The sequence below is a fragment of the Apostichopus japonicus genome, chromosome 19 (genome assembly GCF_037975245.1).
Source record: "Apostichopus japonicus isolate 1M-3 chromosome 19, ASM3797524v1, whole genome shotgun sequence".
Lineage (NCBI taxonomy): Eukaryota > Metazoa > Echinodermata > Holothuroidea > Aspidochirotida > Stichopodidae > Apostichopus > Apostichopus japonicus.
In genome coordinates, this window is record NC_092579.1 from 6,336,829 (window position 1) to 6,349,984 (window position 13,156).

At 35.1% G+C, this 13,156-nt stretch overlaps 1 protein-coding gene across 3 annotated transcripts in view; it reads right to left on the bottom strand.

Moving 5' to 3' along the window:
- Positions 1–13,156, bottom strand: part of LOC139960192 (uncharacterized) — a 37,410-nt gene that overhangs the window by 19,315 nt on the left and 4,939 nt on the right. For 2 of the 3 annotated variants that reach the window (XM_071958372.1, XM_071958371.1), the window contains exons 3-8: positions 12,459–12,554; positions 11,562–11,714; positions 10,845–10,895; positions 2,888–3,031; positions 1,893–2,027; positions 556–714 (exon numbers count right to left, since the gene is read on the bottom strand). In XM_071958372.1, the coding sequence (XP_071814473.1) occupies positions 556–714; positions 1,893–2,027; positions 2,888–3,031; positions 10,845–10,895; positions 11,562–11,714; positions 12,459–12,554 (738 nt within the window). The remainder of the gene's footprint in view (positions 1–555; positions 715–1,892; positions 2,028–2,887; positions 3,032–10,844; positions 10,896–11,561; positions 11,715–12,458; positions 12,555–13,156) is intronic. The other variant, XM_071958373.1, reaches the window with a different exon arrangement.

The window sequence follows — 13,156 nt, forward strand, 5'->3', positions numbered from 1 at the left end:
TGAGAAAGCATAGAAAAGCATTAGAAGCATTGGTGCAAGTGCAAAACACAGATACGAAGAAATTAAGGATTTAATAGGTTAATGAGAAAGGAGCGTTTGTTTGCTTCGTCCGTTTGTTTCGTTTGAGCATTTGTTTCGTCCGTTTTGTCAGAATATTGAAGCAGCGGTGGAAATTGCATTTTTGCATCTTCATTCTTCCTTAACTCAAAGCTAGTCCATTTTCTCAAATAGATTTATCTCAATTTCTCATTTTCTCAAAGCTATAGTTCCATTTAAACATGTGAAATGCCAACTCCTTTGAAAAGAAAAGGGAATTAACTTATTACAAATGGCTTTAAAAAATGTCACATCAATTTCCTCTAAACTTGTTCTGCTGTCAAGGTTTGACTTATACTGCTTGAAACTAGTACATCTCATCCGACTGACTAAAAAAATAAAAGATTACCATACTTTTAGGGGTAGAAATAAATGGCAGATATTTTCTAATCTAATTTTCAGCTATCTAACGAATAAATTAGAACCACCGTCACGTCTCAGATAATTCGTTGAACTAACCAAAGACTCTGCCCTTACATCAACTACTTCGCTTGAACTTTTGTTCACTCCATCTGTCAAGCTACGGACTTGCTTCAAGCTGTTTTCAACAAAAGCTTTCAGTTCCTCAAGGTCGTTATGTGTAGCCGCAGTGCTTCTGGCGTCGAGCAACGACTGAAGCTGTGATCGTTATTTTGAAAAAGAGCAATAAAAACTTCAAGACACATCAAATCACACATGAATATAAGATGAAGATGGATAAAGCCATCGCAGAGAAATCTGGGATGTTTCATATTTGCATTTGTTTATATGTGGATGAGCAGGGACAGCAAAAGATAAAAGGTCAGAAAATGAGAAATTACAACAACAAAGCATTAATAGGCATCATGGTTAAAATAAAAGCTTTGTAGATGTTCCAAGGACGACCTAGATGAAGTTTAGGCTTTGGGTATCTGTGTGACATACAATAACAAACAAATCTCAGAGATAAACTTTCAAATATGTGTTCTCATATTAAGCTATAACTGATTTTAATTTCTTATTCAATTTTTTGTCATTGAAGCCCTTTCCATCCTTCCTTCCTTCCCTCACTCAACCTCTTCTTCTCTTACACATCTTTTCCTGTTTTTATTCAATCCCTTTCCTTCCCCCTCCCTCTCCCTCTCATTCCATTTAAATTTGCTTTATTGCTCATTCAACACCTTCCCCTTTCCATTCCTCTCTCACTCAACATCTTTTCTCTACTGCTCATTCAACCACTTTAATTCCTCTTTCATCATTCTAGCAACCTCTTTCTCCTCTCCTCTCCCCACACCAACCCCCTGCTGCCCTCTCTCTATCTCTCCCTGACTTGATACCTATGTCACCCTATCTAACATTGCCCTACCAAAATCAGTCACATCAAAGACCAGAAAGAAAAAGAAAACAGACCACACTAAGTTAGTTAGTATTGGCATCAGAAATAGTTGCACACCATTTGTTATCAAAAGTGTTTTAAAAAGACGTGAAGGAACGTTTTGTTAGAAATTAGAATAGGAATCGTGGAAATGTCAGCCATCAACAGAGCTATCCGAGTGGAATGAATATCTCCCTTCTGACGGTTTCTTGACCAGGTGGTATGACAGTCAGAATATTTATGGTACCATAGCAGCCTTATAGTTAACGATCACAACCCAATTTAATCCAATATGACCGCAAGGAATAGAAGCCGTAAGGGAAAGATTTTCAATAAAGATTTGCTTGATATAAATAAATAAGCAAAGAAAAACAAGAAACATTGCTAGTATTAAACAGTCGATGCACTTTCACAAAGTTGTAAAAAGAAAAAAAGAATCTCTCTGCTACGTAAGTTGACTTGCCTTCTCTCGATTCTCTCTGAGTTGCTCCAGGCCTTCTTTCAATTCTTCGATCATCTTTTGAAGATCTTCAGGGATTGCGTTATCCAAAATCATCTTCTCGACGTCGGCCATGTTGGCCTTCTGTGCAACAAGTTCCTGAAGCAAAGTGACAAAGTGACATTTAATTTATTGGCCCTCCAGTGTTTCTATGGTAACAACTTATTAAAGACATCCATAAAATCAGTCATAAAACATGTTCCATGATCGGGTTTCTAGAGGTGACAAAAAAAAATCCCATATCGGTTCAAATTTTGAAGGTCCTTCATGCTGTAACATTTTCTAGACTGGTAATAACCTCTACTACTTTTTTTAAATCCATTTTTTCCCTGGACTTCAAATGAAGCTGTTTACCACACTAAAACAAACTCCACAGGCAAAACTTCGCATTCTTTAAGTATTTCATGTTGTATCTTTATTACCGGAAATAATTTCTTTAAAATTAGCCCCTTTTTTTATTGATCAAATAAAATTCAGATATTCAGTGATAGAACTTGCTCAAGAACTTAAACTTCTGCTTTGAGGTCAGTGCAAAACAGGGCAAACATTGTTTCTGCTTAAAAGTCTATTTGATATCCACAGAGAAAGCCCTGCAGAATCTTAACTGTTCTGGTACAACTTCTTGTCTGTGAACACAAAAATGCACAACCAGCGACGAATTTAAATTCTTCGAGGCCATGAAATAAATTTATGCAGAAAGTTTGCACTTATGCAGAGGATTCTCTCTACCTTTCTCCATCTCAAAGTATTACAAGTTACTGTTAAAAGATCGAGGTATTAATCAATAGGCTTTGAAAATCTCACTCATACAAGAATATACTTACTGATAATGTCTGTATCTGAAGATTTCTCAGTTTAAGATCTCAGAAATGAGGTCAAGAAAAGATTTACCTAAATCTATCAGTAAATTACAATTTTAAAACTGTTATGATAGACTTTGAAGTCATCATCTCAATTACCTCTAATCCAGTGACTCTGTCATCTAAGAGGTTGTGCTTTCCACTCAATTCTCCAATATTTTTCAATATTTTCTGAATCTCTTGAGATGGATGGGCAGCGGAGGATGGTCTTGACGAGTGGCGGGATCCCGGAGGGGATGGGGTCTATCCAGAAAAGAAAAAAAACATGCATCATTGTTTCAAACAAGTTTTCAAAGATAAAAAAGTAATCACAGTTCCAAGGGGACAGCAACAGAACAAGCACAATGTCAAATCAAGGGTATTCCTGTAAGGAAATTCATCCAAGATAAAACCTGGGCACAGCAAGCAACAACTGGATCCACTCTGATCCCCAGTCCCCTAACATCGAGACTGCAGCCGTGTGCTTAAAGGCATTGAAGACTCGCCCCAAACTGTGTGCGGCCACATCTGAAAAAGTTGACTTTCTGTTGCTTGCAAGTGACCTTTTGTTCATGTCGCTAAAAAATGCAGACAGTAATGAAACGTGATACCTTGTTATCTTTAGCTGGACCTGAGATGTCCATCGCTGTATGGTTTGTACACTGTGCTGTGGGTATTGACCGCAACTGTAGGTACTGACTGTACACTAGTGTCTAATTACCGACAGTAGCAAGCTGTGTATTTTCTGGGATCGATGGTGGTGTATAACACTTCTGTTACACCTCATTCGAAACTAGGTCAGATTACCGGCATTAGACATTTCTTTTTGCACGAGTCTTCACACCCTTTAAGTTTGATCATTGTGTGATCATTGTTTCAGATCAAGTGATGCATCACGAGGTCATTGGAAATGGAAATGATACCACATGTTATCGTAATCATAACTCGAGGAACGATCCACTGTGTATCTGAAGAGAAACTACACATGATCCTAGCCAAAGATGCTGAGAAGCAATCAAATGAAGGGTTACTTAAATTACAAAACATGCGACAAGCATTTGACTTTAACCTCTACCTCCAAAGCATTTGCTATCACTGTGGCATTTTGATTGTATTAATTAACACCTTTGTAGTTCTGTCAATACATTGGAGCATCAAATACCTCAAAAAATAAAATGAAAAGGAGACACTTTTAACCACTTTAAATTGCTCACAATGATGACTCAGAGAAAGTAACTGAAAGTAGATTAAGGGTTTGTTTGAAGCTTTGACAGGACTGTCTTGTGCAGTACAACAAGCATTATAACTTTCCTTATTATCTGAGTATCATGATGAAGTTTCAAATTTCTACATGCCATTTCTGATAGGTAAGATAATTTTATCCTTCCTTTTATTTCACAAAAAGTGAACTTGGAGCAAGCAGGTGCAATTTTCATAGATGCAAATTCTATCATTTTGACCTTGGATTAAAAATGAGGTCAAAAAGACTGGTTTTAGCATTACAACAAGCATGAATGTATTCTTATTCTGATGGATCCACTTTTAAAGCAGAACACTGAATTCAAATTTAAGAAAAAAGCAGAGACGTTTCTTGTCAAGCACATTATGTATAAAAAGGAAAATATCTTGAAATGGCATATATACAATAGGAATTTAATCAAAATTAACTAGTATCATGAATGATTAATTTTTTTCATTAAAAAATTAATATTCTTTGAAAGGAATTCAATGTTGTTCAAAGGACAAGATGGATTTTGACAGATGGAGAGATGTGGAGTGGGAGACAGGTAAGAGCAGAGCGAAATGAATCAGGAATTTTTCTCGAGCCTAGAACTGTATAAATGAAACATTTATATGTCACTTACTTCCAACCTTCTCTTATCATGGAATTGGCTGAGTGTTTTTGCATTATGAATAAGCACAACTTGACAAAAAAGGCAATAAACTTGACTGTGCATGCCAATTTTTTTTTCTCTGAAAAAAGTAGAGCACTGGGTGAAGAAGAATTCACAGAGGGAAACTAACTGTCCTCATAAAAAACTGTGACTAACAATAATAGATGACAGGTTACAATGGTTCTCATTTTACGAAAATCAAATTAAACTTTATCGATCGTTAATATTTCTTAAATTTTAACTTTTCCTGGCAAGATGGACCTTGGGAAATGACATTTAATCTAACAAGAAGATTTAATGATAAGAAAGACATGATAATACTGTCAGGAAATGATAGGGATATGCTGATATTAGGGTACGATAAGTACTAGATAATTTGATGAGGAATAGAGTGAATTCTTACCATCAATCAATTATGTATACAAGAGCATCAATGACGCAGTATCTCAATACTGGAAGTTCTAATTTCGATTCCTAATTTCAAATCTTTGCTCTGTCTCTACAATTATCAATATCAATCATGGTACAACAAATATAGAACTTGCATTTACACTACTTTGCCACGAATAGTCTCTGCAGGTTACACTTCATCCTGCTAGTGTTGCCTTTAGCGCTCATTGCCTGTTTGTCGTTGCAAGGTTTAGTAATGTCATAGAATATTCTTGATTTTTATGTGGTATCCTTCATCTTGGGTCAGTCTCTGTTGGACTTTTTGGTCATATAGTTTGACGTCAATGACAACGGCCAAATTAGAAGGGGCGAACAACTCGACCATATTCTAGATGTCCGCCTTGAGAATGCTAGGCATATCGACCTATGTTACTGTAGACTGTAGTGGTGACTACCATCAAAACTGTGTCCACTTCCAAGTAGTGTTCAAATGATTATGCCGAACAGAAAATACCGATTACCGATTATTTTTTTCATAATCGTACCGATTCCGATTATTTGAAAAAGAGAAAATATCCCGTTTATATGAAATCGGCAATAAAGTTTGTGATAGAAACAATTATTGTTGTGATTTTCCTGTTTCCTTTTGCTTTCGTTGTAATACAAGGCTCTTAGGTATCCTTTTGTTTGTATCAAATCACCTCTGGAGTTTCTCGGAACGAAAATATGACATCCTACCTAGTCAGCACTGTGCTAAGCGAATGGCCTAACCACCTCGACGTGTACAGTATGTCACCTGTTAATGGCTTGAAATGGGCTAAGTTACTCAAAATATCCATCTCAAAAAGCATCTTTGACAAACCATCCATCTTCAATCTTTACCAAAGTGTAAATTTTAATTACATATTGCCTACATTGCCTACATTCCGACATTATTTTGTACTTATTTTCAGTATTATACCGTTTATGAACAAATAGAAATGTTACGAACTTGAAGTTAAACATACCTATTCGTTACCTATTTAACTCCATTCAAGTTCAATTAGAAATGTATGCTCAGGCCAATCAAACTGAAAAGCAAATTGTACCATCGTAACTTGTTTAAAATTACTCTAGAATGTTACCAGATTGATGTAAAGAAATAATAACAACTATAGAAACTACTCCAATTAAAATACAACATATCCTCTTTAAGACATATCACATGTCTTCCAAACAAATGCCGATTTCCAGCAAATTGAAAGTTGTAAACTAAGCTACGCATTTTTTTTTTTTTTTTGCAAACCGATGGTTAGGCTACATTTCCCATTGACTTAGTGTGGTTGTTAGGCTAACATGTGGTCGAAGGTTGCAATATTTCATGGATATTTTAGTTCGAGCTAACTGCGTCACAATTTCAGCGAACAAAGAGATGCTTAGGCAAGATTTTCCCGTTGACTACGTGTGGTGTTCGGGTACCATGCGCGACGATAGCAGCAAGGAAAGTATGTAAAAAGCTATGCAAAGTATTGTTTTTTTTTTTTTTGCAAAACGATGGTTGGGCTACAAATTAAATGCACTACTTACCATTCAGCAGTACAGCAATGTGTATATGTAATTAGCGTGCAATACACTACACGACGCGTACCTAACAATAGTACAGAAAATTGGTCGCGAGGGTAGCCATTTTCGTATATCTAACATGTAGCTGCCATGAGTCATAGCCAATCTGCTACAAACACGACTTGGAGGTGGGGCTTAATCATCAAAAACAGGGAAACGTGGGCAAAAGTTCCCTACAAACAAGTTTTGGAGCGTGTGCAAAAAAGGCCTACTACAACTGTGTTTCAGCCCAATTTGGACATAAATCGGTAAAAAAGTCATAGAATGAGATACAATTCTGGAATAAAAAATAGTAACTTTTGTTGGCCTATATGATATATGCTTGCTCTGGAAATACCAGAGAAAAAGAACTTTGTATGAAGACGCTGAAACTTTTATAAGAGAAGAGAGAGTCTCACTAACTGTTACAATATCTCTATACATGTAATGTATTGAGATAAAAAGAGATATGCTAATTAGATGAGAAGGGATAATTTGGTTATAAGTTGGAAAAATCTACCTGGGGGAGTAAAGGTATTGGGGGGGGGGGAAGTAAAGGTATTACAATTCATGCTTCAAGAGATACAGTATATCAAGTTTTGCCACTATCAAGCTTTTTTCAAGCAAATTGCATTAACAAAATACCCAAAAATTAATTAAAGAACAAATAAAGAAAATAAGAAATACCTCAATTTGCAAATCCAATTTTTGACACTTTACATTTTTGTACAGGAGGAGGCTTGCACAGAACCAAGAGGAATTAATTTCAATTTTCTAATAGTTAAAATACAGCTCTGAATTACAGGAGATTATTTGATTTACCCATAATTAGATGGATCCCTTCCTTTGGCAAAATCACAAACAGGACTAATTAACCTGGTGATGTGGACATGAATAATTTCTTATATGGCAACAAAACCGATTTTTCAAATATTCGAAACAAAAAAGTATTAAAATTCCTCAAGAAGAGCTGCGTTGCTGTATTAACCCTATCAGCATTCCCAAAAGAATGCAGTAGTATAAAAAAGGCCTAAGCAATTTGTCTGCAGTATATCTTTTCATCTACAATTGAATCGGAAAACGTTCCATTCTGGATTTTTCAAACGAGACTGAGATAAAAATTGGAACGGTGCTGTTTTTCTTCTTAACAGCGATTTCCTTTCACAGATGTTATGTTACAAGCTACTGTTGCGTACGAATTACAAAATAGACTCTTAATAGAAATTAAGTCTCCTCAAGTAAGTTTATTAAATTTCAAATCGACTAACGCAATAACAGCTTCTGATGTTCTGAATTAATCAAATGACGATTCTTAGCCGAATGGAAACAATCGTTTCCAAATGACCTTTAATTACACTAAAAACATGGCACCATATATGAGTTCAGGTAGATGCATGAAGGGAGTTGCTATGGAAACTCACTGATGCATGCAACTATTATAAGAACTGGGTCAAGACAACCAAAACTTAAATTTCTTTTGTCTTGGCTTGTTGATGAATATAGAAATTTTCTGTGTAACTTGTTTTGGTTTAAATATTTGGAACCAAAGTACAATTCAAAAATCTGGGAAGCGGTTGCTAAGACAGCAATGCTGCTGACAATCAATAAAGTTGGAATTTTTCCTTTACTGTCAAGAGAAAGTACAGATAATTGTTAATTGATAACATTAATATGAGTGTGATGGAGGCAAAATAACCAGAAAACGAAAACATTCAGTGTTTCCGATGCCTAAAGATATTCATCGTGTGGTAAGCTATACATGTTAATAATTTATATGAACTTGTGCACACCAAAGTGAAGAGGATTATCTCTTGACTAATGCGACAACATATAAAGGAGGGTATCACGAATCAGTTATCTTGTTGATAGAGTCTATTTATTGACATAGTATAACCAAAAAGCCAGTCAACTTTGTGAGTTTCTTGCCATACAATTTGCTCAAAATTCTACATAAGTATGTGAACATTGTAAAGCAAGTGACTTACAATTGTATAAGAATTAAGTGAGAACCAGAAAAACTCAGAGATGTCCACGATTGCAAAGCTTACTGAGCCTCTGGCATCGTAACCAATAACTAGTTCCTTTTTCTCACAAAATTATGTAATTATGAAACTTTGAGGATATGTACAGGATTCACACAATGGGATGGCTAATGCTGCTGCCCCAAACAGTACTTTTAATATCCTTATAATGAATTGGAGATAGGAAAGTGAGGTGGGCAGTCAATACTGGGACACATTTATACATAGGTGATGTACAGTACCTACCTATATAGGTTACAGTTACCTACAGGTAGTATTGAGACTGACACACTGCATGTATCTAATCCTCCTTTCATGTAAGTCTGAATTTGATTTACATAAGTAATGTACCTACCTATATATGTTACAGTTACCTATAGGTAATATTAAGCCTAACACACTGTGTGTATCTAATCCTCCTTTCATGTTGGTCATACTTTGATTAACATAAGTAATGTACCTACCTATATATGTTACAGTTGTCTATAGGTAATATTAAGCCTAACAAACTGTGTGTATCTAATCCACCTTTCATGTAGGTCTGAATTTGATTTACATAAGTAATGTACCTACCTATATATGTTACAGTAACCTATAGGTAATATTTAGCCTAACACACTGTGTGTATCTAATCCTCCTTTCATGTAGGTCTAAATTTGATTTACATAAGTAATGTACCTACCTATATAGGTTACAGTTACCTATAGGTAATATTGAGCCTTATAACACACTGTGTGTATCTAATCCTCCTATCATGTTGGTCTGAATTTGATTTGTCCCCGGCACAATTTCATTACAGGTAGAAAGCAGTTTCTGATTTTTAATACTTTTGAACTTCAGAAATACCACACGGAATTAAAAACCCATGTAATAAATCTAATATGTAGAATATTTCACAGATAAACAAAACTATAACTTATACAACTAAAGCAATACCTGCTGATATGAAAAGACAATTTTTATAATATTTGTGATATTTTATATTTTGGAAGACATTCTTTGGTTTCACAACATGTGACAATATTAGAATCATACTTTCACATCATGTAATGAGACACTCGAGAAATATCTGAGTGACGATCATGGCAAACGCTCCATAAACTATGAGCGTGAGCCTTATTGTATATTTAAATGCACATGGTGACGCTATTTCTCCTGAATCTCATTACAATTCACACAAACAAAAAAAATCATAAAACACACAGAGAGATATTACAATTCACCGAAAAGAAAAAAAGAAAAGAAAGGTATATCGTAAACCTCACAGGGAGACAAATTGATAAAGACATCCAGACCAATGCTGAGAATTACAGATTCATAGAAACCAAAAAGAAATACAAGCTAAGGGAGTTACTACCAGCTGGCAGAAACGTTTGTAACGGCATAAATGAACTTTAAAATGAGAAAATGCAAAGCAGCCTGGAACTGATTATATCAAAGAACAGAGGGTCTTGCCTTTGAAGAAGGTTCCTGCTAGGATAGCAATGTCTGACCATCTTACTTTATATCTATATATTAATACTCAAAATGAAACCAGAAAATATTGTGGATGACTTGAGTTAGTTTTAGGCTGAACTACAAGGTACTGAAACAAGCTCACAAACATACTGCGCACAGTTATTATGCAAATAATGTTTGAACACTTTGAAGCTGTAGAAGGACATAAGGAACTACGCATGGTATGGAACTGATCTTAGTAAATTCCACACATTAATTTACAATTGAAACAACACTATCAATGCACAATTGACAAACCCCTCATTTTAAGATTGATGATTTCTAAGTGATTAACAAAATTTTGTTAGAATATTGGAGGAAGCAAGAATTTCAATTTCATATCTCTTATTTTTTCCCCATCTACATTAGTCAAGGAGGGAGGGAAGGATGAAGAAAGTAGGTTACTTTAGTTTGTAGCAGAGGAGCAAGAAGAAAATTTATATTCTTTCACAGAACAGAGAAGACAGCTTCAAAGTTTTATATTAGAATCTCAGCTCTGGTTTAAAAGAAGCACAGTAAGTCAATACTTAAGTCACCTTTAAATACAATCATCTTCACATGATTTGCAACAATTTTGTCACAAGTAGTAATTGCTTAAAATCTCGCCTCTAATTAATGAGATTATACTACAGATCAAGCGAATAAGTTGACAAAGAAAAAAGTGAAAAACTGCTTCCCCAGTTATACACTTACCATAGTTTGTGCGTAGGCATGGGTTGTTGGCATGGTCTGAATCTTTGATGTCTGAGAAGATAGAACAAAGACAGTTGTAATTAGCATAACAGATATGCTAATTAAGGAATAGAAATGAAGTTACCTTAAACCTTCCCTCTCAAAGCAATAAATATTCAAATGAGATGATAATGGCATGACCTTTCTTAAGTCTATCCAAATTATCCTTGTATAATGGACATGGGTCTATGTGATGTCTGTGAGTCGAAACATACCTAACCTACCTTTTGATGATGGAACGATGGTCTTTTTCTCTGGTTGCCTTTCCAAAAAACAGAACTTTCATTTTAATAGGTTGCCCTAGAAGTGAAGTTGTTTGTTCATTGTTATGTATATACATATCTGAAGAAACTAACAACATATGAGGTTTCCCTTGAGAAATTTGAAAAATCTCTTTGCCTGTCTGAGCAAAACGTTGGTAAATACCAGAACAACTAATAAAACATTAACCCCAGCATGGTAGATGGTAGTGCATGTGTACTGTTAAGACAGGTAAGTGACCAGCACAATATATTGAAAACCTCTGAAGAATGGTTTGTATAAAGTAAATCCATCAATGCCTTTGTAAAGGTTTTTGTCTTGCAAAGACTGTTCACTAAGTATTGTATCACTAAAATTATTCACATTTATGAGTAAAATCCCCAAAACGGTTAATTTTTACTCAAGCCCCCGACTTACGTCTGTCATTGGTGCAGTTTGCATCCCGTTGTGCGAAACTACTGTCGATACTGTCGTTTCTTTGTAAATACCCTTGAGGGCGTCCTCCATCGCAGGCCAAGTCACGATGAGTTCGATTGGGGGTAGACTGCTGATTTTGTTGTTTAAGTCATTCTGTAAAAAAAGGCAGAGCAAAATGTTTACCATTCCTTTTTCGCAAAGTGACCGATTCATTGGTCATTTACACACACTCTATAATAAAATACCCCTTTGTGTTAATTTTTCTATACAGAGCAATATAACCACAATTAAATCACCAAAACAACTTTTCACAAGATCAAATGCCCCTACATCAACCCAACTGATGGTACCACTATTTCCACAGTAAATTTATCAATTTAAAGCAATTAATAAAGGTACCAATAATCACAACCTGTTACACTTACGTCATTTTAGACAATACGCCAAACTAAGTCCTGATAAGCATAAACTTCCAAGACTTGCAAACAACTAATAGACCACAAAAATTTGATTTGTGGACAGAGAATTTTCCAATAATTATGGATGAAATGTTTCAATCAAGCTATTTTACTTAGCAGCAGCTAATTGGTTTATTTAAATATAAATTATTAAAATTAATCTCTTAGTTTGGGGTGATATCTTTCAAGCTATGTGTGAACATATCGATGCAGCAGAAAATTAAAGCCTTAAAAGCAAAACATAGAATTATTCTCGCTAGGGTACTTTGATGTAAAGATTTTTATATTTTTTTTTTAATTTTTTGGTACCTGCACTTCATCAAGTTGTCTTTTCATTGGTTTACTTTACTTGTAGATCTTGTTTACAGTTTCTACAGAGTATATTTATTATTCAGAATGGTCACATGCATATATCACACCAGCTTGGCACTTCACTCACCATAAATTTCTGTAATTCATTCATTTTATCTTGATTGGATGAGGCCGCTTCCACTTTCTTTAGTCGTTCCATTAAGGCTGAGTTGTTTTGATCGACCTGTGGAGAAAGCGTAAACCAAAAATTGAAACCAGAGAAAACTGAATTGATAAACAACACAGAACAGGTTAAATCATTGATTAATGAAGTCCCTTGACTATTAAAAAGAAGGGGTAAAAAATGCACTATTTGTCACCTTTTGTTATTTCAAATGATAAACAGGGCATCTTTGTTGCTACAGTTTTAGTACTGACCAAACATACTGAAACAAGCTGTAGGGAATTAACTGATGACTTTTCGAACAGTTAAAGCCAGTAAAACTTACAAAAAACATCCTTGTATTCCTCAAACTAGCAAAACTTCCTCATGATTACTTGAGGGAAATTAGTTTTACAAGTTATGAATACAGCTCAGTTTCTTTGAAATTCTCGAATCTACTGTAGTGAGGAAAACTGTAACCTAGGTTTGCTTCTTTGCTCAATTGCGTATATCTCAACGAGGAGAAGTGTGTATCATCAAAATGTATATTAAGTTGACTCGCTTGAGCCTCTCAAGTCTCAACAAATATATATATTGTACCTTAACATCCCTAACATGTACAGATCACATATCTTAAAGATAATCTAAACACAGACAGAGTCTGAACATTTGAAGCAAAAACA